Raw genomic sequence first — 24,014 nt, forward strand, 5'->3', positions numbered from 1 at the left:
GAGTAAAATAAAGAAAGAAAGAATTGGTTCTATTTCTTCCTTAACTGTTTAGTACAACTTACCCATTTATATTTAAAAAAATGTAATGTTGGTTATGAAAGATTACATCCTAATTCAAAAGCTTATAGCTTATTTTGAATAGTTAAAATAAGCAGATGATCAAAGTACCATTTCATGTAGCCAGTGATTATTGCCACCCAGAAGTTTTTCTTTTCAACGCTTTAGCAGGGGAGAACAAATTCACAGGGAGAACACTCGATAGAGGAGGAACATTAACCACAGAACAAGCAAGGACCAGTTTCATCAGAGTCCAGTTGTTAAAGTCTAGTTATTCAGACAGGATGAAGCATCATTAAAATGTGAGGTATCTCTAGATCCAAGTGGTCTTCAGGAGAGACTGGCTTGACAACACAGTGGCGATCCAGGAAGACATGGAAGGGTGGTGCCAGTGTTGGCTAGCAAGACTTTGGAGCTGAGGCCAACAGCTAACAGGGTATGGCCCTGCCACAGCCTGAGCTCTCAAAGCAGCTATCCGAATTGTGTTTACAACTATTTTGGTGTCCAAGAGTTGAGGTCACTAACTTATAGAGTCTGATCTGAGAAGGAATAATATATAAAATTCTCATTGGCAGGGGGATCACACTCCCAAGCTCTTATCACAGCAAAACATGTTACTCATATAGCAAATTATGTGCCTGGAATCATTTCAAAGCTATATTAACAGCTTAAATTTTAATATTAACTAAAACTGGCCCACAAAGTGACTTGGCAATTTCCCACCTTAGTTACATCTCTATTTACTCCATTAGCCATGGCACTGAGACACAGTTGATCCTCCTTAACATCTCTCCAATTACAATGGAGCGGGCTCAGTGGTTAGCCAAAGTGACCATGCCTGCATTTAGAATGGTAATCAAAATTGAGTACAAGTAATCATTCAATAAATTAATGAGTTCTTTCAAATTTAGAGTTTTTTTTATAAAAGATTTATTTGAAAGGCAGAGTTACAGAGAGAGAGAGAGAGAGAGAGAGAGAGTCAAGAGTTTGCTCCATAAATGGCCATAGTGGGGAGTGGCAACTGGGCCATGTTCAATGCTTTCCCAGGCACATTAGCAGAAAGCTAGGTTGGAAGTGGAGCAGCTGGGAATCCTGTAGCAGAGTGCCTGCTAATGTATACCCTTGGAGACAGCAAGTCTCCATGTGGGAGACCTGGATTGAGTGCTGGGATCTTGGTTTTCCATATGGGATTCCAGCACTGCAGATGATATTTAGTATTCAGGAAATAATTTGGTAAAAGCAAACATTCTAATATTAAGGTTTGATATACAGGAAGTGTTGTTTTATGTAACTTTGTTTCATTAAAAATCTTATTCTTGACTTACCACTTTATCCCAACATTTTTCAACAAATCCTAACTAAAATCTGTCAAACCACTAGTCAGATGTAAGGGAACAGAAGAATCCCAGGGTGACACTGCTCGAGCATCTGAGGTTCTTCCAAGACCCGCGGCGGTGCTGACTACAGCGTGATCTCAGGCGAGGTGAAACCCCGGTTGTTTCTGATGGCTACTTGAAGCGCCTCCTCCATTCTTTTCATTGTAGAGTATTTAGGCAGGTCCAGGATACAATGGCACGTCAGTGATCTTGGGCTGTCTTTTTCACTCATGGTTTTAGGACAGCGGAATAATATTCCTATTTGCTGTAGGCCTCTTGCATGAAACTTATCACATCCTGTAAGAAAAACTAGAAAGGAACAAAATTTGGCTAAGATATTTTATAGAAAGAGAAAAACTGAAAGTGAAAAAGAGGAAATTAAGGACTGTATTCAGTAAGCGTTTAGTGAGTGCCTTGTTCAGAGAACTAACTACAGAGGACAGTGCAGAACACAGAAAAATCATGCTGGTGGTCTTTGTCCTCTTTGAGGTTGTGGTCTAGTTGGGAGGAAAATAACAGTAAGATAGAAGGACACTTGATGTAGGCCAACTGGGAAGTAGGAGGTTAAGAGCTTAATTGAGACTGAGGGCAAGGAGATGTCCAGGGGTTACACCTGGCCCATCCTCAAGGAGAGGGATTGAGTGAGCTTTGAAGGCACAGGGACAATCCCAAGAAAAAGCCAGAGGTGGGAAGATGTGAGTGGACTCACTGGCTGAACTACTGGGCTGAAGCAAGAGTTTCCTATTAAGAGAGACCAGAAGGGTTGGTTTTGAGGAGATGTCAGAATTGTCCTCCAATAAGCAGTGAAAACAGCAAGAAGATGAAAGATGTGTATGTCAAGAAAAGTGAATAAAAGGGATGAGATGGTGAAAGAATAAATCATAATGTCTGCCCCAAAGAAGCTGTAGAGTTCCCACCAGGAGGAGCCATAAGGTCACAGAGCTTAGCTGTGCAAACACAGACAAGCACTAAATGCCCCAAGCCTTTTTCCTCATTTCTACAATGGGAAAAAAATAGTATAACAACCCCATAAGGGGTTGCTACTAGGATAATGGGATATGATAAAAATAAAGTGATCGATACAGTGGCTGGGACAGAGTAAGCACACAAAAATGCCACTGCTGTTACTACTACCATTGTTGGTGGCCATCGCTATTGTTGTTTCTAAAACAACAAAATAGAGGCAGTGATATCATCTTCATTTCCTGGGAGTCAGATAACACAATGACTACAGCAATGTGAGACAGAGGGCTTAAGAACCAACTAACTGAAGTATGGAAAGAGGATATGAAACCCAGAGGTGGGATTAGAGTCGACAGAAAAGGTAGTGAAATGTGGAACAATTGTGTGGTACAATGCGTTAAGCTGCCACTTGGGACCCCAGCATCTCATAGCGGAGCGCCTTGCTGCAGTCTCAGCTACTCTATTTTCAGTCCTGTTTCCTGACAGTATGTCAGGGAGAAAGCAGGTGATGGCTTTAGTACTTGGGGGACCCAGCTGGAGCTCCAGGCTCCTGGCTCAGCCCTGGCTAATGTAGCATTTGGGGAGTAAACCAGTTGATGGAAGATGGATCTCACTCTCTCTCTCTCTTTCTCTCTCTCTCTCTCTGTCTCTCTGTTACTCTACCTTTCAAATAAATAATTTTTAAAAAATTTTTTATTTATTTGAGAGACAGAGTTACAGATAGTGAGAGGGAGAGACAGAAAAGTCTTCCGTCCACTGGTTCACTCCCCAAATGGCCGCAAAGGCCAGAGCTGCACCGATCTAAAGCCAGAAGCCAGGAGCATCCTCCAGTCTCCCACACGGGTACACTGGCTCAAGCACTTGGGCCATCTTCCACTGCCTTTCCAGGCCACAGCAGAGAGCTGGACCGGAAGAGGAGCACCCGGGACCAGAACCAGAGCCCACACAGGCTGCTGGTGCCACAGACGGAGGATTAACCCACTGCGCCACAGCGCCAGCCCCATCAAGTAAATAAATTTTTTTTAAAAACAGTAATACAATCTCTATCTTTAAAAAAAGAATGGGAAACAGGCTTGTGTCAGAGTGAGAACGCTGGCCTGGAAGGCAGGGAACCTGAGTGCTCATCCTTGCTCTCCATGAACACATGTGACCTACCATTAAGGGCAACTTCACTGAAAACACGATATTTAACTTTTTACAAGATGTAAAATGAGTGGCCCATCTATTACTATAGTACTCACAGAGGAATTTTTTCTTCTCATCCAAAGTCAGCTTGTGGAACGCCTTCCAAAACAACACTATAGTGCGGTCTGATTCGTGGTATCCTTCTAAATACTTTGAATTCTTGAGAGGAAAAAAAAAAGAAAAACAAAAATTTTGGAGGCTGGGGCCAGGGGAAGGAATACTTAGGAGTTGTTTAGAAAAATTAGGGACACTTTAGATACCACCTACCTTTTTGAATTGTTCCCAGTCATAATCAGAATTTCCAACGACTGCTGTCATGAGTTCTTCAGGGTGGAAATACTCGATGATGTCCTTGTCACAGACTTTATAAAATCCCCTCTGAAATTTCTCATACACGGCCTTTACAGAGACGTTGAAGATGTAGTCAACACATTGAGAGACATAGTCTTTCCTTTCAGGAAGGGAGAAAAAACTCCATCACATACTTAACCAGGGACTAAAATATTCTATTCTCTACCTCGTTCTTTTTAATTGTGTCTATCGAGAAAAACAAGACAATGACTTCTACAGGGCACACAAGCCTGTACCTAAGGAGGACAGAAGGGCCTGGTCAACCAGGGGAAGGGACCTCAGACAATATCTATGGAAGGACTAAGATTTTATTTTGTTCTCATTTTCCTCACTGCACTCTGGACTTTTTAAAAAACAGTAATCAGAATATAGACGCTCCCAGACTTACAATTGAGAGGGCGGGAGGGGGGGTAGTCAGAGCCCCATAAACCTGTTGTATGTTGAAAATGTCACTAAGTCCTGCTCCAATTCACAGAGTGAATTTGTTAGATAAGATAGATAGACTTCCAGACCCAGGACAGGCAGGGCCTGCACTAAGCCCCTCCTAAGCAGGAAGCAGCTACAGAAGCAATGATGATTCTATACCCTTCAACATCTCTTAGGATTAAGGGAATGGAGTCTCTGAGCAGGGAATGATGTAGGCAAGCATACAGGGTAAAATGGATCAGGTTTGTGAGCTGGAAGACCACGCCTTCACCATGCCCCTGTGTGACCTCATGCCCTTACCTGGCCACACCTGTGTGCCCACCAGCCAATCAGGCTAATTAACTACTCCCCTTTGGAAGTGGATCAAAGGCCTGGGACACAGTGGGCACAGCCCTTTTCTTTGGCCTTTTGCCATTGTGGGCAAGAATCTGTAATAAAAATTAAACCACACCTCTTCCACTTCAAAAGCAGATCGTCCAGGTCTCGAGACTTACTTGTTGCTTTGGTCCACAGGTATGGAGATCCCATTTGGAATTAAATCAACATTATTTTGGTCCCAATGTATCTGTAAGTAAGATGTGTCCAGGTACCAAATGTGAAAGGAACTCTGAATATCAACCACCCATAATACCACTATTGCAAATATATTTTTCCCTAGATAATTTAAAGTAACTGGGTGCTAAATATTTTTATCATTCAATCTTTTAAATATATAGAAAAGTTATTAAAACCTACCCTAGTATATGTTGCATGTAGCTTTCAAGCCTAAATTATTCTATTTAGTTCACATTGTTCAAAGTAATTGATTAATAATTTTAGCTTAATTAAACTTTGAGAATACATGCACAAAGTATCAAATGAGGAGTGGGGGTAGGGAAATCCTTGCAGTATGCAAGGATAATATCTTTTAAAAATGGAATCTCGGGGCTGGCATGGTGGTGTAGCAAGGTAAAGATGCTGCCTGCGATGCCAGTATCAAGCCCCAGCTGCTCTACTTCTGATCCAGCTCCCTGCTATGGCCTGGGAAAAGCATCAGAAGATGGCCCAGCCCTTGGGCCCCTGTACCCATGTGGGGGACCTGGATGAAACTCCTGGATCTGGGCTTTGGCCTGGCCCAGCACTGGCCATTGCAGCCATCTGGGGAATGAACCAATGGATGGAAGATCTCTCTCTGTCTCTTCCTCTCTCTGTAACTCTTTCTAAAAAAAATAAATAAATAATTTTAAAGGGGGGGAATATCTATAACATATTGTAATAAAATTATTCTTTAAAATCTCAATTTAAAATTAACCGTAATCTGGCCGGCGCCGCGGCTCACTAGGCTAATCCTCCGCCTAGCGGCGCCGGCACACCGGGTTCTAGTCCCGGTCGGGGCGCCGGATTCTGTCCCGGTTGCCCCTCTTCCAGGCCAGCCCTCTGCTGTGGCCAGGGAGTGCAGTGGAGGATGGCCCAGGTGCTTGGGCCCTGCACCCCATGGGAGACCAGGAAAAGCACCTGGCTCCTGGCTCCTGCCATCGCATCAGCGCGGTGCGCCGGCCGCAGCGCGCCGGCCGCGGCGGCCATTGGAGGGTGAACCAACGGCAAAGGAAGACCTTTCTCTCTGTCTCTCTCTCTCACTGTCCACTCTGCCTGTCAAAAAATAAAAATAAAAAAATAAAAAAATAAAAAAAAAAAAAATTAACCGTAATCTGGCTCTTACGTACTTACAGAAAAATACATGCTGAGATCTTCAAAGTCATCAGCTTCACCATTTAGAATTTCTTGCAAATTCCTAATGAAAATGTTGATTTAAAAATTAAATATTTTGATCTTACAAAATTTCCAAGTAATAAATTTCCGTTGAAAAATATTAAAATGTCTAAAATGCAATGTAAATTTTTCTTTCCTCTACCTTCTCACTCCCTCCTCTTAGAGTTAACTTCTCTTTACAGTTTGACTTGTCCCATGGCTACCCCACAGACACTGCTGTGCTTGTGAAAAATAAATGAAGGGTCTCCTTTCACTAGACCAGGGATTTTCAACCAGCCGAGTTTTGTGTCCCAAAGTCCAGAGACATCTTCAGTTGTCATAATTAGAGGGAGAGTTGCTACTGGCACCTAGTGGGGAAGGAGCCTAAATGCCACTCAACAAAAAATTAAACAGCCCCAGCTGGGAAGCTGGCATCCCATATCAGAGCACCAGTTTGAGGCCTGGCTGATCCGCTTCCCAGTCAGCTTCCTGCTAATTTGCCTGGGAACCCAAAAGATGGCCTCAGTACTTGGGCACCTGCTACCCACATGGTAGAGGACGGACACACCTCTGGGTCCTGGAGCACCAGGCTCCTGGCTTCAGCCTGGCTGAGCCCTGGCTGTTGTATGCATTTGGGAAGAGAACAAGTGTATGAAGAATCTCTATTTCTCTCTCTCTTCCTCTTTTCCGCTATCCCAGTCACTCTGCTTTTCAAATATATAGTTAAGTTCATGAAAAATTCACATCCTCTTTTAATTCCATTTTCCACAGATTTTTAAGCCATCGTGTGTGTGTGTGTGTGTGTGTGTGTGTGATTTCACACTTATATTGTATCCTATCCAAAGTACCTGTTTCCTGGATGAAGTCAAAGACTGAACTACAGCTGTGTTTACAACAGTAATTAATAATTTGAGGAGTGGTTAGCTTTTCTCCATTGAATTACATTCAATTATAACTCATGATAAAATTCAAATTCACCTAAAGAGCAAACATTATTAAAACTGAAGGCCTTGTCTTTGAGTCTTATGTGACATTATTTTTGCCTCAACAATGGAGACTTGCTAGGTACAGTCCTGAGAAAGCAATTATATGTACTCACTTCCCCAAAAGAGGACTAAGCTCTTTTAAATCTTCCAACGACGGCTTCTGGTCCAGAAGTTTCTTGTACAGAGCCAGTGGGAAGGGAAGGTTGGCGACATTGCAATGTAAGAGAGAAAGTCCACAGAGGATCCCAAAGAGTAAGTAGTTGTTCTTCTCACACTGAGGCTGAAAAGGGAGGAAAAAAAATAACTCTAACATAAATGAATTGGTAGATTAATTTTAAAAAGTTCTTTTTCCTTTAAAAATCAGAAATTAGAAGCAAAGTAGGTATTAGGAAATAAAAATTGGACATTTCTTTCACAGGATATAATACTATTTAAATTTGTTCCATATGGAGCCAGCATTGTGGTATAGCAGGTTAAGCCTCAGCCTGCAACACCAGCATCACATATGGGTGTCAGTTCAAGCCCAGGCTGCTCCAATTCTGATCCAGCTCCGTGTTAATGCATCTGGGAAAGCAGTGGAGGATGGCACAATTCCTTGGGCCCCTGTACCCACATGGGAGACCCTGAAGAAGCTCCAGGCTCCTGGTTTTGGTCTGACCCAGCCCCAGGCATTGTGACCATTTGGGGAGTGAACCAGCAGATGAAAGATCTCTCTCTTTCTCTGTCTCTCCTCTCTTTGTAACTCTGCCTTTCAAATAAATTTAAAAATAAATAAATCTTAAGTTTCTTCCATAATGGTCAATACAAATTAACAGTTCAGAACATTAAATAAACGAATTTCTTGTCTGCTATTTCTGCATATTTTGAATATAAACAATGTGTTCAGATAGCCTCATAAAGCTTTCACAATTTAATTTTATAGTCTTCGCCTTCAAATTCATACAGAGAAAGGAGGGTGCACTTTTTCTACACTTCCAGTGGGTGTCAGGCCTGTGAGACCCATGTCCCATGAGTGCTGCCCCCTTCTGCGATGAAGCCCACATCCGAGGTGTGCTCACAGGAACACGCGTGTGTGGCAGGGAGGTGACTGACGTTGCTGACCATGAAGGTGGAGAGGAGAAAGCAGGGGAGGAAGGAAAGAGTCCTTATGAAACTGGCTTCATTTCCCTTCTCTGCACTTTGTAGTCCTGGAGGAGAGAAGACCCTGACTTCTCTCTGTCCAAGCTGTCACTGGATCCCAGGAAGGACAGACAAGTCACAATCCTGTAAACTCTTAAGATTTCGATTCTAATGCCAGTCTTGTTAGCAGTTGCATGACCTTGGGCCACCCATATGACATTCTGTGCCCAAATCTACTTTCTCTTCTTACAACTAGGAGTAGAGTAGTTGTAAGGAAAAGTAATAATTTTTAATTTTGATTTTGATTTTCAATTTTGAAAGTCAGGTAAAAGCACACCAATCTCCAAGGTGGCCAATCAATCTTTCCCATAATTTGTCCATGTCTTCTGGTTCCGGCTGATTTTGCCCCTTCGCTGAGCCATACACAAATTAGTTCAGATTTTTGTTTTGCTTTGTATCTTGGTCTCTGTTTTCTATCGGGTAACATGGCATAATGCTTAAGGATAAGGACTCCAGGGGCTGGCATTGTGGCACAGAGTATTAAGCTTCCATATCAGAGCGTTGACTCAAGTCTCAGCTGCTCTTCCACTTGAGAAAGCAGTAGAAGATGACCCAAGTAGGTGGGCCCCTGCCACCCATGTGAGACCCAGATGTAGTTCCAGGCTCCTGGCTTCAACCTGGCCCAGCCCTGGCTGTTGCAGCTATTTGGGAAGAGAATCAATGGATGAAAGATCTCTTTCTCTCTCTGTCTCTCCCTGTTTCTCCATCTCTTCCTCTGTCACTCTGCCTTTCAAATAAGTAAAATAATTTAAAAAAAAAAAGAACTTCAGGGTCATACAGTCCTGAATTTACATCATGGCTTAGTCACTTACTAGTTATATGTCCTTGGGCAATTATTTTAACCTCTCTGAGCCTCGGTTTCCTCATCTGTAAAGTGTGACTATAAACCATCCATCTCACAGAGTTAATATAAGATTTCTTTTTCTTTATTTTTTAAGGTTTATTATTTTAAAAAAAGATTATTCACTTCTTTGAAATGCATAGTGACAGAAAGGGAGAGAGAGACAGAGAGAAATATATTCGATTTGCAAGTTCACACCCCAAATGCCCACAGCAGCCAAGGCTAAGCCAGGCCAAAGCCAGAAACTAGGGACTCCATCCTTGTCTCCCCAGTGAGTGGCAGGAACCCAAATACTTGGGCCACTATTTGCTGTCTCCCAAGTACATTAGCAGGAAGCTACGTCAGAAACGCAGAGTAGCCAGGACTCCAACTGGCCTGCTGATACGAGATGTGGGTGTCCAGGCAGCAGCTTAACTGCTGAACCACATGCCCACCTCAGAGACTTGTTTTTCTCTTTTCCATTCCTCCACTTGGATTTCCTTGGCCCACTTGATTTCAGTCCTTTACCATCAACCTCTGGTCTGCACTTCTCCTCCATACTTTCTCCAACCACTTAAGTCTTCCCTTAATTTCCTTCTGTCCTCAACAAAGATCCCTCAAACATGTACAGCTCCCGAGCTCTGGCCTGGCTCTATGCTGTGCAGCTCCTCTCTGCAGCCGTAGTTGTTTATCTCTATCAACCTTCCCTCCCACCTGAGTGCACGCCCCCACCCCATGAAAGACTTGATGGACGTGGATATTAGCCCCTGAGGACCCGGAACTATCTTTTCAATGGAATTAGCCCCACACTTCCAGTGACGATCTCATGCTCAGAGAAGGGACTTAACCAAGGTTGTGGTTGTGGTTGGGAACTAAAGGCCAACGACAGATGACCACTTTAAGGTGGATGGAGACGAAAATGAGCACCATTCACCTTTATGAAAGGCCAGCTTAGGGACTGGTACAAAGGAGGAAGTGCGCACTGTTGAAGCACGGGCAGTGAATTACAATGGCAGCCCACTTCAGCAGCACTGGCAACTTTGAAAATGTCTGTACGGCCTATGCTCAACCCTTAAGGTGCTTGAAATAATATTACCTGGGGTCTGAAGGTGGAAGTGTGGCTCAGGGCCTGAGCGGGTTAGCTGTTGAGAAAGATTCAGAGTCAGGAGGGAAGAGGAGGAGGAGGAGGATGTCAGACTTTTAAGTGTTACCTGGACAGCAATCTGCCCCTGAGCGATGACAAGATTTCCTGGCATAAAGGAAAACTTGGGGTTGCTGAGGAAACAGATAAGCAGGAGAAGGAAGAGGAGAAAATTGATGAGGAGAAAACTGAAGAAAAAAAGCTCCAGGGAAGAAATTTATACAATATAGTCCAGCCAAACTGCACAAAAATCAAAGCCTAAAGGGAAAGACTCAAAATCATCAACATTATGATCTAAAAGTCAAGAATCCAGGGCTGGTATTGTAGCACAGTGGGTTAAGCCACCAACAGCACCAGCACCCCATATGAGTGCCACTTGGTGTCCTGGCTGCTCCACTTCTGATCTAGCTCCTTGCTAATACGCCTAGGAAAGCAGTGGAAAGTGGCCCAAAGACCTGGGACCCTGAACCTATGTGACAGACCCAGATGAAGTTCCCGGCCTCCTGGCTTTGACCTGGCTCAGTCACAACCATTGCAGCCATCTGGGGAGTGAACCAATGGGTGGAAGATTTCTCTCCCTCTTTCTGTGTAACTCTTTCCTTTCAAATAAAGAATAATAATAGTAACGCCAGCCTGGTATCCCATATCGGTGGCAGAGGCCTACATATTTGAGCCATCTTCTGCTGCTTTCCCAGGGTACATCTGCAGGAAGCCAGGTCAGAAATGGAGCAGCTGGGACTCAAAGTGGTACTCTGATATGGTATGCCAGTGTTACAAGTAAGTGGCTTAACCTGCTACACCATAATACCCACCCACCTCAGGAATTAACTTGCAACACATGAATCCTTGAAGAACACTCAAGCCATATTCAGACCACAGTATCACTCCATTGTGACAGAAAGCAGATCCCTGGGGGAGAAGAGTGGGAGGAAGGGGTCGGAATGAAAGATGAGGAAACTTCTGGCAATGATGGACATGTTTGCTATTTGGTTGCGGTGACAGTTTCACAGTGTATGTGCAGAGCAAAAACTATCAAATTGGATCCTGTAAACATATGCATAATATATAAATATATGTAAATAAGCATTATATATATTATGCTTCCTTAAAGTTGTTTTTAAAAAGAGAGAGAGATTGTTAGGCAGTTAAATTAAGACAGTTCCCATCGACTGGCTCACTCCCCAAATGCCTGCAATAGCCAGGACTGAGCCAGGCCAAAATCAGGAGCCCAGAACTCAGTCCTGGTCTCCCATGTGGGTGTGTATGAATGTTGAGGAGATAAACTTGGGAAGTTGCAGATATCAAGTTCCAATTCCTTTTGCCCTTGTCCCCTTACCTCTGTGCCTCTGAGGTAACTGATGTCATGGTAACTGACAAGCCTACATGCTTGGCTAGCTACCCACAAATCTTGTTATGGCACCGTTTGGCTCTGGGCCACTTCTATCTGTAAACAAACATAAGCAACTGGGGGCATGGCTAGGCGCAACTGCTGTTGGATGGATGTGGACAGGTATGCGGCTGCCTGTGGACATCTGGCCATGTGTGTGTTCAGATGTCTCTGTGTGTGTGTCCAACCACAGCCATAGACACAAAGGTGGGTATCTCCTGTGGCACCACCACCTTTGGGGGCCACTCTGAGTAAAGAAGATATAAACCCACAAACGACCCTGAGATGTTCTCTGACTGTTGGGATCCAAATCTGGTAAGCCTGGGCCCTAAGCCCCAGGCATACAGTGAATTGCCTGGGCTGTTCTGATTCTGCAGGTCTAGGGTAAAGCCTCAGGTTCTGTTTTCCTAATAGTTCCAAGGTAATATTACAGATGAAGTTCTGTGGACCATATAAATAAATACTGTTCAAAATATGAGTAATAAGGTCACAATGACCTACTTTTATATTATTTTCTGTGGGTCTCATGTTGCTGGATATGGTATTTTTTTCTGTTCTGAAAAACCTTAAGAAAAGAAACAAAAGACTTACAGTGACAGGAAACCACATGAAAGAACCATTTTCAGGATACATGAACATCCCATACTCTGGCTTGGTCATCTCTTCAAATATACAATGGAAGAATTCCGACCGGACCCCTCCACTCTCGGGACGAATTTCTTTAACAAATCCAACCTAAGGGAAAACAACATTTCCTGGTCCATATTCAAAATGCAATGCTTTGATCACTATGGAAAACTTTTAAGCCTCTAACGTCCATTCCCGCAGTGACAAGAGTTACCAGAACCACGTTATCTTTCCTCCTTGTAATCTGGGTTCCCTCCCTTTGCTTCTGATCAGCAGGGGCCACGAACCTACTGACACCCAGACTGTTGTGTGGTGAGTACATAGATACTTTATACTGCCACATGTGCTATACAGAGGCGGAGACTGGCACTCTCTAATTATGCTAGTTTTTTTTTTTAATTAAAAAAAAATTCTTTTGGGGCTGACACTGTGGTGCAGTGGGTTCGGGCCCCGGCTTAGAGCAACAGCATCCCACATGGGCACAGTTCTAGTCCTGGCTGCTCTTCTTCCAATCCAGCTCTCTGCTATGGCCCAGGCCCTTGGGCCCCTGTACCCACATGGGAGATCAGGAAGAAGCTCCTGGCTCCTGGCTTTGGATCAGCGCAGCTCCAGCCATTGAGGCCATTTGGGGAGTGAACCAGTGGATGAAAGACCTCTCTCTCTCTCTCTCTCTCTCTCTCTGTAACTCTTTCAAATAAATTTTTAAAAAATGAAAAAAAGTATTTATTTTATTTGACAGAAAGCACTTCCCATCAACTGGTTCATTCCCCAAATGACCAAAAGTGCCACACAACAGAAATCCTACAGGTACCTGTTACAGATCAAAGAGAAGCTGGTTCCCCACACTCATGCAGATGTTTAAGCTCTACTGTCTTGATGTTAAGGGTGGGGACCTGATCTGATTAGGGTGGGTCTGGTGGAGGTCTTCAGGTCTTTGTGGGACACACGCCCTCAGAAGGTAGTTCTCATGAGAGGGTTGTTTATTTGAATTCGAGTTCAGCCTAACTTTTCTGTTTCCCAGTTGACCATGCGATCATTCCTACACCATGACCAGCCTCCACCAGATCCTCACCGTGACCTTCAATCTATAAGCAGAAATAGAGCTTTTCCTTCACAAGAAGGAAAGTTAAAGTAATGGAAAAGGAAATGAAACAGCACCCACAAAGGATGAAGTGAAGGATGCCTGGAATTGAAATCCTTCATCTAAAACTAGAGCTAAAATGTAGGAAAAGCATCCATTCCTTTTGCTTCTTGGTCGGCACGTGAGTAGCCCCAATTCTTAACGCCTCCTTGAACAACGTCTTTTGCACGTGACTGTGTGTTTCCTCCCACTGCACAGGCTTAGTATATTTCCCCAGTCCTTGACTTCAGTTCAGCTGTGTGGCTGTTTTGACTACAGCAATGTTTGTCGCATGATCTTTACCTTGCACTTCTGGCACTGCTGTGAGAAGAATGTGCTTGGTGATCACAGGAGGAAGTGGAAGGACATACAAAGCAGAACCAAACCACCCCAGCCAGGCCTATCCCTGGCCAATCCCAGACACGTAAACACACTCAGACAAAATCTGCAAAGCCACCCAAGTGACTTCAGCTTACACCAGCAGAGTCTGAGCTAAACTGCAGATCTGTAAACTAAGGTACTGTTATTTAGGCTTGCATGGGTACGGTTCATTATGAAGCCATAAGTAGTTAATAGTTAACTCATAGCCCACTGTGAAACTGAACATCTCATTACTGTTCTTGGAAGGGTGAGAGGGGAATCCTGAAATGGTAAGGCTGACAACCATGGCTTCAAGCGCAGGCTCTAGGATGTCCCCTCCCACCCCAGTAAAAGCATTCAGGGACACCTTTTACCATACCACCAGTTTTTTGCAGAAGTCAGAGCTTTCAGCAGTGTTTAACTGACGCAGAGCATCTTCAACCAGGTGGCTTCGTCTGACTCTAAGTTGAAATATGGGAGGTTCAGGGTTTCTTTGTAGCAATGGGTGTTTTAAAGACATTTCTGTCATTTCTATCGGTTTTAAATCCTAGAAAAAGAAAGAGCTGAGTTAGCTTCATTTTTTGACCTCATTGGAATCCCAGGGATTAATACTTCTAATGAACATATTTCGTGTACATAACAGTTAATCCTACCGTTGCTATGTATACTCACATGGTAATTATACAAATGAGCATCATGCCTAAATTACAGAAGATAAAGTGATCACAGGATCGGACAAACCATGACACCTAGGAACTGTGTACAGCAGATCAGTCATTGCAGATGGACAGCTCAATAATGAAAAGCTATCTCGGGCCAGCGCCGCGGCTCACTAGGCTAATCCTCCGCCTGCAGCGCCGGCACCCCGGGTTCTAGTCCTGGTCAGGGTGCCGGATTCTGTCCCGGTTGCTCCTCTTCCAGTCCAGCTCTCTGCTGTGGCCCGGGAAGGCAGTGGAGGATGGTCCAAGTGCTTGGGCCCTGCACTCGCATGGGAGACCAGGAGGAAGCACCTGGCTCCTGGCTTCGGATCAGTGCACTGCGCCGGCCGTGGCGGCCATTTGGGGGGTGAACCAACAGAAAAAGGAAGACCTTTCTCTCTGTCTCTCTCTCTCTCTCACTGTCTAACTCTACCTAGCCAAAAAGAAACAAGAAAAAAAAAAGCTATCTCAGGTCACTTAGAATACAAAATATGCTTCTCAAAGGAAATATTGGTATTCAACATGCTGAGACATTCATCGACCATCAGACCTAAGAAGCAGGGTGCTAGTACCATAACCCTAGGAAGAGAAGGGCAGGGCAGTGGCTCAGGGACATTGTGTGCCCTACAGGGAAAGGGCAAGAGGCAAGGCTTAGAGAAGATTGATTCTCTTCTATAAAATTCTGAGGATGCAGCTACTCAATCTTTCAACTGCACTGGAACTCTCAAAATAGACCTCCAGTGGCCCCATTTTGTATACAGCAATGCTCCACACACCCTAACTGATACTGCTCTTCAGGTTTCCTGAGTTATCAACATTCCCTCACCACTTTAATCCCTGCTCTCGTTTCTTCTGAATTCCTTCAGATTAGAAATGTACTGTTGAACCTGCTTTCCTTGCTTTGACCTTCAACACATCTCTAGGGTTTGGTATATATCACCAGAACAACAGGGTATTTAGGACTCAAAAACCGACATGGCCCCCTTGGGACTTGTCTTGCATTCGTGGCAGCAAGACCAGTGGATCACAGTGATCTTGGTCCAGATTTTTGTGGCTGGGTATGTTTGCCTACAGCAGCTCTGTACATGCACCCCTGAAAGTGTACCTCTGATTCAGGGCCTGGAAAATCCGTGCCACCACTCGATACTGAGCAATGAAACCACTAGATTCTTCTGGGTTTTCCTTTAGGTGATTTTTTCCTTCCCTTTCTTTTTCTCTTTCCCTTTCCTTTCTCTTTCCTTCCCTGAGGCTCAGGCGTCTACAGCTCTGGGATGTGTTGGTAATACAAGGGTACTTCAAAATGTTCACGGAAAATGAAATTTAAAGATAAGTTTAGGGGCCGGCGCCATGTTGCAGTAGGTTAATCCTCTGCCTGTGGCATTGGCATCCCATATGGCTGCCGGTTCTAGTCCCAGCTGCTCCTCTTCTAGTCCAGTAGAAGATGGCCCAAGTCCTTGGGCCCCTGCACCCGTGTGGGAGACTGGAAGAAGCTCCTGGCTTCTGATTGGCGCAGCTCCAGCCGTTGCGGCCATTTGGGGAGTGAACAGATGGAAGACCTTTCTGTCTCTCCCTCTCACTGTCTGTAACTCTACCTCTCAAATAAATAAAATCTTTAATATATATATATATGTTTATTTTAGTGCAAAACAAATTTGAATTCATACATATGGGGTAGATGTTTGGCTTGGTGGCTAAGATGCTCATTGGGATAACCACAGTGTGCCTGAGTTTGAAGTAGGCTTCTGACTCCAGCTTCCTGCTCATGAGTATCCTTGAAGGTAACAATGATAGCTTGAGTAATTGGGCTCCTACCACTCACATGGGAGACCTAGATTAAGTTCCCAGCTACCAGCTTTGCCTAGCCCAGCCCAGCCAGGGAAGTGAAATAGCACAAGGAGCTTTCTCTCTCTCTCTGCATCTCAAAAAGTAAATAAAAATTTTAAAAGAATACTACCTACATTAAGAAAAATCCATGCATTAAAGGCTTTCAAGTTCATGAAAATGCATATTATGAAAAAATGAATGGAGTTTAACAACTTTTTAAGTTTATTTTTAATTATTTTAACGGCAAGGTTATATATATATGTATATTTATACATACACACATTTTTGTATATGTATAGAAAAGAGAGAAATATATATAGAGAGATGGGATCTTTCATCTTCTGGCTCACTTCCCAAGTGCCTACAACAGATAGGCCTGGGCCAGGTCAAAGCCAGAAGCCCAGAACCCAATCCAGGTCTCCCAAGTGGGTGGCAAGGACTTGAGCCATCATCTGCCGCCTCCCAGCATGCACATTAGCAGAAAGCTGGATCAGAACTGGAAGCAGGACTCAATCCCAGGTACCCTAATTTGGGATGTGAGTGTCCTAAGTTGCAGTTTAACCTGCTGTGCAACTACATGGAGTTCAAAAAATTTGTGTACCACAGTAAATTTATCTTTCAATTTCACCTTTTCACTAACTTTTTGGCATACCATCCTACTGACTGCTCAGTAGTATATCCCATGGCCCTGGGTGACAGGTAGTATCTAGCAAAGTCCTGCACTGACTATAGCAGGAAGAGGTTTCTATAGCTTCTCTCATCTAATCAAGAGCTGGGTTGGAAAGACGCATCTTATATTATTCTCCTGCCTCTCTTGTCTATATTCTCTACTCCTCTTGTCTATATATTGGGTTTTCCTTTCTACAATGACACATATGAACTGTTTGGCACTTATCCCCTTTAAAGAACAGGATTGTGATATCTGCTTTCCAATTTCACTCCATTTCTTCCCCAGTCTTTCCTAATGTACAGCCCACCTGGGTCCACTATCCAGGTCAGCCTCAACTCCTCAACAACAGAAGAGACAGATTCAGCAGGGAGAAACACTGTGATGGAAGAACATATCAGGGAGGGGAGGATTTGCTTAAGGGAGACTTATGGGGAGATTAGGTTTGGGGAGGAAAGGCTTAATCTACTTTCTCCACTTACCAAGGATGTTAGGAAAATAAAAACTGAGATAGTTCAGAAACAAAATAAAAGATGACCTGGTCAAATCTATTTATAAACATACTGATAATAGATATTCTTTTTTTTTTTTTTTTTTTTTTGACAGGCAGAGTGGATAGCGAGAGAGAGAGACAGAGAGAAAGATCTTCCTTTTGCCGTTGGTTCACCCTCCAATGGCCGCCGCGGCTGGCGCACTGCGGCCGGCGTGTCGCGCTAATCCGAAGGCAGGAGCCAGATGCTGCCTCCTGGTCTCCCATGTGGGTGCAGGGCCCAAGCACTTGGGCCATCCTCCACTGCACTCCCGGGCCACAGCAGAGAGCTGGCCTGGAAGAGGGGCAACCGGGACAGAATCCGGTGCCCCGACCGGGACTAGAACCCGCTGTGCCGGCGCCGCTAGGTGGAGGATTAGCCTATTGAGCCGCGGCGCTGGCCAATAGATATTCTTTAACAGTAACCAGGAGGGCAGGCTTTACCTGTGGCAGGCTAATAGGATGTACCTTGTGTTTAGATTGCCTATTGTAAATAAACCTGGAAGTGATGAATTCATGGCACACGGGGATATGGCATATAAGCTCTGTAATTAATAGAATAGGAAAAGAAAATGTTTCCTAATTGAAATGGCTCCTTTAGTGAATATGGTATCTTATACTTATCTATGTCCCCTCTAGATGGCCTATGTCCTCTGAGTTATTAATAAAAGTCACTAGTAGGCCGGCGCCGCGGCTCACTAGGCTAATCCTCTGCCTAGCGGCGCCGGCACACCAGGTTCTAGTCCCGGTCGGGGCGCCAGATTCTGTCCCGGTTGCCCCTCTTCCAGGCCAGCCCTCTGCTGTGGCCAGGGAGTACAGTGGAGGATGGCCCAGGTGCTTGGGCCCTGCACCCCATGGGAGACCAGGAGAAGCACCTGGCTCCTGGCTCCTGCCATCGGATCAGCGCGGTGCGCCGGCCGCAGCGCGCCGGCCACGGCAGCCATTGGAGGGTGAACCAACGGCAAAAGGAAGACCTTTCTCTCTGTCTCTCTCTCTCACTGTCCACTCTGCCTGTCAAAAAAAAAAAAAGTCACTAGTGAGTATGATTTCTAATTCATATCTTTTTTTTTTTTTTTGATAGGCAGAGTTAGACAGTGAGAGAGAGACAGAGAGAAAGGTCTTCCTTTCATTGGTTCACCCCCCAAATGGCCGCTACGGCTGGCGTGTTGCAGCCGGCGTGCTGCACCGATCTGAAGCCAGGAGCCAGGTGCTTCCTCCTGGTCTTCCATGCGGGTGCAGGGCCCAAGCACTTGGGCCATCCTCCACTGCCTTCCCGGGCCACAGCAGAGAGCTGGACTGGAAGAGGGGCAACCAGGACAGAACCGGCACCCCAACTGGGACTAGAACCCAGAGTGCCGGTGTCGCAGGTGGAAGATTAGCTTAGTGAGCCGCAGCGCTGGCCTCTAATTCATATCATTATAGAATAAATGCAGGGCCGGCACCGCGGCTCACTTGGCTAATCCTCCGCCTGCAGCGCCGGCATCCCATATGGGCGCCGGGTTCTAGTCCTGGTTGCTCTTCTTCCAGTCCAGCTCTCCGGATCGGTGCAGCATGCCGGCTGTAGCGGCCATTTGGGGGGGGTGAACCAATGGAAGGAAGACCTTTCTCTCTGTCTCTCTCTCTCACTAACTCTACCTGTCAAATAAGTAAATAAATAAATAAATAAATGCATAGATAAATAGATACAATCCTTAACTGAGGCGTAACCTAGAAAATAAGCCTCAGCAATTAAAAAAGCATGCTTGGAAAATCTTCAGCACAATGTCCGGGGAATAAGCAGTATGTACACCTGAGAATGAAGGCTGACAGGAATAAAGAAACACAATAGCATGTGGAAATAAGACAACTACCAGAAAGGACTGGAAGGGTGAGAGTAAGTGGAAAACAGAATAAACTCATTGACTAATAGGCATTATCTGAGAATAAAAGAAAAATCAAGCTCCAAGAAATCTGAAGAGATATTAAAATCCAAAGACCAGCACTAAGAACAAAGTAGTGTCAATACTGAAATTGATTAGAGGAAGAGAGGAGAGCTGGAAAGTTCAGTTTGCTAGTCTCAGCACTGCTCACAGTAGGGAAACAATAGGTAAACATCCTATAATAATGTGAAATGCAAATTAAAATTAAACTGAGCAATGTGTCTTCAGCCTGGTGTCTAAGATACCAGTTAAGTGGCCCATATCCCAGATCAGAGTGTCTGGGTTCGATGCCTTCCTCAAGCTTCTGATTCCAGTTTCCTGCTTATGTACACCCTGGGAGGCAGCAGCGATGGCTCAAGTAACTGAGTTCCTGCCCCCAACACGGGGTACCTGGATTCAATTTCTGGCTCCCAGCTTTGGCCCCGTCAAGGAGCCATTTTGGGCATTTGGGGAGTGATTCAGCAATAGGAGCTCCTTCTCTTTGTCTGTGTCTCTGCACCTCTCAAATAAATAAAATTTTTTAAGTTAAACTGAAATATGATTAACTCATCATACTGGAACAGATTACAGAGATTGGTGACACTGTGCATTGGTGAAAGCATGTGGAAGAGGCATTTCATACACTGATGGTAGGAACATCAATTGGTACAGACTATATAAGATGATTTGGCAACATTTAATAAGTACCGGAAAAGGACCAAGTATTACTCTACTGTCTTATGTAAGTGGATTTTTTATGTAAGTGGATTTTTTAACCATTGTAGGGTAAGCAAATATCCTTGACTGATGAGGAAAAGTTTTGCTTTTTTCTTTTAAATAGAATTCCAATTAACAACTTTGAAGGGAGTGGTAAGATTAGAAACACCACCATCTGGCAAACCTGAATAAAAACAATGCATGTAATTATTAAATAAACAGTCTATGTGTATAAAAGTTCAAAAGACTGACAGGAAACACTGCAACGGAAGATTCTTGTGGTTGTCACATGAACCCCCTGGTGAATCTCAGTATGAACAAGACTGAGACAACCAGGGCAAATGCATTAGGGCACAGAAAGGTAGAAAGAAATTGAGCCTGGGGTTTGCTTTAAAATATTCCAGCAAAAACAGTAAGAACAAAATCAGCAGATAAAGAAACCATGGCAATATGTTTATAGGTTATGATAAGTGGTGTATCCTGGTGATTAGATCATATCTGTAGGTTATATAGGTTTGAAACTTTACATAGAAAAAAAAAAAAAACAGGGACCAGGTGATGATTTGAGTGTGTTCCCCAAATGTTCATATGTTAGAACACTGGTCCCCAGTGTGGTGGTATCAAGCTGATGAAAACTTTAAGAGGTGGGGTCTAATGGGAGGTGGTTATGTCACCCGGCACCTCCCTCAGAAGGGATTACTGCTGGTCTCTAGGGGTGAATTGGTTTTCCAGAGAGGGGATTATAAAGCCAGGCATGTAGTTGGCCTCTTTAGCAAGTGGCCTTTTTGCTCCATTACATTCTTAAGCCTCCAGAACCATGAGTTAAATAAGCCTCTTTAAAGTCCTCAGCCCCATGGCCGGCGCTGCGGCTGAATAGGCTAATCCTCCGCCTGCGGCGCTGGCACACTGGCCAGTTCTCTGCTATGGTCCAGGAGTGCAGTGAATGGCCCAAGTGCTTGGGCCCTGCACCCCATGGGAGACCAGGAGAAGCACCTGGCTCCTGGCTTCAGATCAGCGCGATGCGCCGGCTGCAGCGCGCCGGCAGTGGCAGCCATTGGAGGGTGAACCAACAGCAAAAAGGAAGACCTTTCTCTCTGTCTCTCTGTCTCACTGTCCACTCTGCCTGTCAAAAAATAAAAATTAAAAAATAAATAAATAAAGTCCTCAGCCCCAGGTATTTCATTATAGCAATACAAAATGGACTAATATAACATACATACCTCAATTTTTATATATGAAGCTGCTTGTAATAATTTAATTTTGGACTGCAAATTAAAGATAAATGGGAAATCACTGAAAACAACAAGACTGGAATTTTCTGCAGTTTTCTAAAAAATAAAGAGACAATTATTTTTTAATTAAAGGAAAAAAATCATTCCATTACCTTATCAACTAAAATTATTTCCCTCTATGATGCTGGAATTCTTGGAATTCTCAAAATTCAAATTATCTAACAATAAATTTTTGAGAAAACAGACTTGCTTTATAAGTGAAAAATCTTTTTAAGGTTTTAATGATCATCTGTTTTAGCAAAGTCAGCATTACATTTATCAAAGGACTATCTACACACTACTAAGTTATCCCATTTCCAAGTATGAACATTGTAGTGAGTGCAAACATTATTCTAACCATGTTCTGTTTCCGAAAGAGCCGTCTTTTTGTCTCGGTGTAAAAGTTTAAGTTGTCAAGTTCATCTATGTTGAAAGTATTTTCTGGCAGTCGACAGATAGTTTTGTTTACCTAAAGAGAACAGGACATTAGAATTTCACTTTCTATCAATAAATGATTTAATCTAGGTTATACAGATATATACATATGGTGATGATATCAATAACCAAAATAGATGTCCACAAACTTAATACATTTGTCAGTGATGAAACAGTTACACAATTTCCATTTTCTTCCCTACAATTTCTCCAATTTTCATAAAAAAAAAAAATTGTCAAAGATATAGGATGCTGGCAGTGGGGATTAATAAACTAATCCATAGGGCTTGGGTTTACTGGAAACTTTCCAGATCTTCAGTCTGAAAGCACCATGAAAAGCCAATGTACTCTGGACACATTCAGCATTTTCTCCATTAATTAATGAATATTATTTTGGCACACACTATTTTTTCAGGCATAGGACAAACTATAACATAAAAACTGACCTGGATTCTTCTAATACATGTCAATATTTATTATAAAGATACAGTAACGAGGACAATGTTGAACAAGAAAAGATGAACAGGGGCCAGCCATGTGGCGGAGTGGATTAAGTCACCACTTGCAACCAGAGTGCCAGTTCAAATTCTGGCTGCTCTGCTTCTGATGCAGCTTCATGTGAATGTGTCTGGAAAAGCAGCAGATAATGGCCCAAGTGCTTTGGCCCCTGCCACCTTCATGTGAGACTCAAACGGAGTTCCAGGCTCCTGACCTCAGCCTAGCCCAGCCCAGCCATTGCAGCCATGTGGACAGTGAAACAGTGATGGAAGAGCTCTCTCTCTCTCTCCCTCTCCTCTCCCCTCTACTCTCCTTTCCTCTCCTCTCTCCTTCTCTCTGCCTTTCAAATAAGTAAATCTTCAAAAAAAAAAAAATAGATGAACAGACCCATGGCTAAATACTTTATTTTGAACATAAGGAATAGTACACAGTACCGGGGGTGTGTGGGGAGGAGATCTATTTTATTAAGAAGTAAAATCAACCTAGAAGGGGAAAAAGAGAGTCAGGTATAAGGGAAAGTACCCTCATATGAAGCCCCATGTGTAGTCAGAAAGAATGAAACCTGAAAAAGCGAGAAAGAAACAACTGATGAAAATAAATCTGGCTCCCAGGATACATGGCTAAGTTATCATGACTTAATACTATGCTTTCTTTTCTTTTTTTTTTTTTTTTAAGCAAATAAATCTCAAGATATACATTTTTTTTTCCATCTGCCAACAAGGCAGAAAAGACCCTGCTGAATGAAATCACTGGGAACATTCCAAGTTCAAAATAAAACTTTTAACTTACACATAATAAAAGATTTGTACAATATTGGGGTGGGGGAAGGACCTGAACACATTCTGCCACACACAGACGTATTCACGTATGGGAAAGGGGGAGCCAACATTTCAAACACCAACGTGTTCTGCACCATTAACTCATTAACTAAATGGCCACAGTGACTTCCATGTCAATGTTAGAACTTCTTGGATTACCATTATAATACAATTTACTTAAAAAAAAAAAAAAAAGGAAAGCACAGGAAGAACTCCCAACAGTGTCTGAGGACAGAGACTAAGGTGATGTCCATTGCATGTAGGCAGGCGAGGCAGAGGCATTTCTTCTAAAGCTTTTGCACAGACTTTATTTCATCTTTAAAAAAAATATATGCAGACCTTTACAAGATTTGACTTGCTGAAACCTAAATATTTTAACTCACGGAAAGTCATTAAGACTTCAGCTTTCAAGAAAAAAAAAAAAAAAGTTCCAGCCTAGAACTACCACCGACAGCTGAGTGAAGATGACATAAGAAGTCCTGGACTTCTGGACACCACTGATTCCAGGTAGCCCTTATGTAAAAGATCAAGCCCTCTGGCGACCAAATGTCAACAGGGTCAACAGGGCCACAGAGCATACGGATACCAAAGCCTAATGGCCTTACCTAATCACCCTACAGAGATTTAACAAATATCCTGATGTGGGCAGTTAGAATGAAATAATAAAGCAATATCCATAGGCCTTTTCTTTCTTCTGGCCATAATCCTTTGTGAACTTTTCTTTTTTTCTTTTTATTCAATTTTTATTGGTTTTCAGTAAGTGCATAAATCTTACATGCACAGCTTGGAGAGTTTTTGCACACATACAGACTTAAGTAAGTACTGTTTGGATGAACACATGGGACATTCCAGTGGCCTCCAGGACGTTCCCTCAGGCTCCTTCCAAGTCAACTGCCCTCCCCACCAAAAGGTAACATCATTCAGCTTTTGAACTATCATTACAGATTAAATTT

The 24,014-nt window shown here is 43.5% G+C and overlaps 1 protein-coding gene across 7 annotated transcripts in view; it reads right to left on the reverse strand.

Annotated features, from left to right (window-relative positions):
• Nucleotides 1-292: 292 nt before the first annotated feature.
• The window catches only part of LOC100345779 (putative E3 ISG15--protein ligase HERC6), a 128,639-nt gene continuing 104,917 nt past the window's right edge, over nucleotides 293-24,014 (reverse strand). For 6 of the 7 annotated variants that reach the window (XM_089303095.1, XM_089303094.1, XM_089303093.1 and 3 more), the window contains 10 exons: nucleotides 21,669-21,779; nucleotides 21,260-21,367; nucleotides 14,086-14,253; nucleotides 12,191-12,334; nucleotides 7,186-7,352; nucleotides 6,066-6,129; nucleotides 4,853-4,923; nucleotides 3,849-4,032; nucleotides 3,638-3,740; nucleotides 293-1,742 (listed from right to left, as the gene is read on the reverse strand). In XM_089303095.1, the coding sequence (XP_089159221.1) occupies nucleotides 1,519-1,742; nucleotides 3,638-3,740; nucleotides 3,849-4,032; nucleotides 4,853-4,923; nucleotides 6,066-6,129; nucleotides 7,186-7,352; nucleotides 12,191-12,334; nucleotides 14,086-14,253; nucleotides 21,260-21,367; nucleotides 21,669-21,779 (1,344 nt within the window). In that variant the 3' untranslated portion in view covers nucleotides 293-1,518. Of the gene's footprint in view, nucleotides 1,743-3,637; nucleotides 3,741-3,848; nucleotides 4,033-4,852; nucleotides 4,924-6,065; nucleotides 6,130-7,185; nucleotides 7,353-12,190; nucleotides 12,335-14,085; nucleotides 14,254-21,259; nucleotides 21,368-21,668; nucleotides 21,780-22,653; nucleotides 22,806-24,014 lie in introns of those variants that run through there. The other variant, XM_089303097.1, reaches the window with a different exon arrangement.

This window comes from Oryctolagus cuniculus, chromosome 8, assembly GCF_051225735.1.
Source record: "Oryctolagus cuniculus isolate XC-2025 breed Fujian yellow rabbit chromosome 8, ASM5122573v1, whole genome shotgun sequence".
Taxonomy (NCBI): Eukaryota; Metazoa; Chordata; class Mammalia; order Lagomorpha; family Leporidae; genus Oryctolagus; species Oryctolagus cuniculus.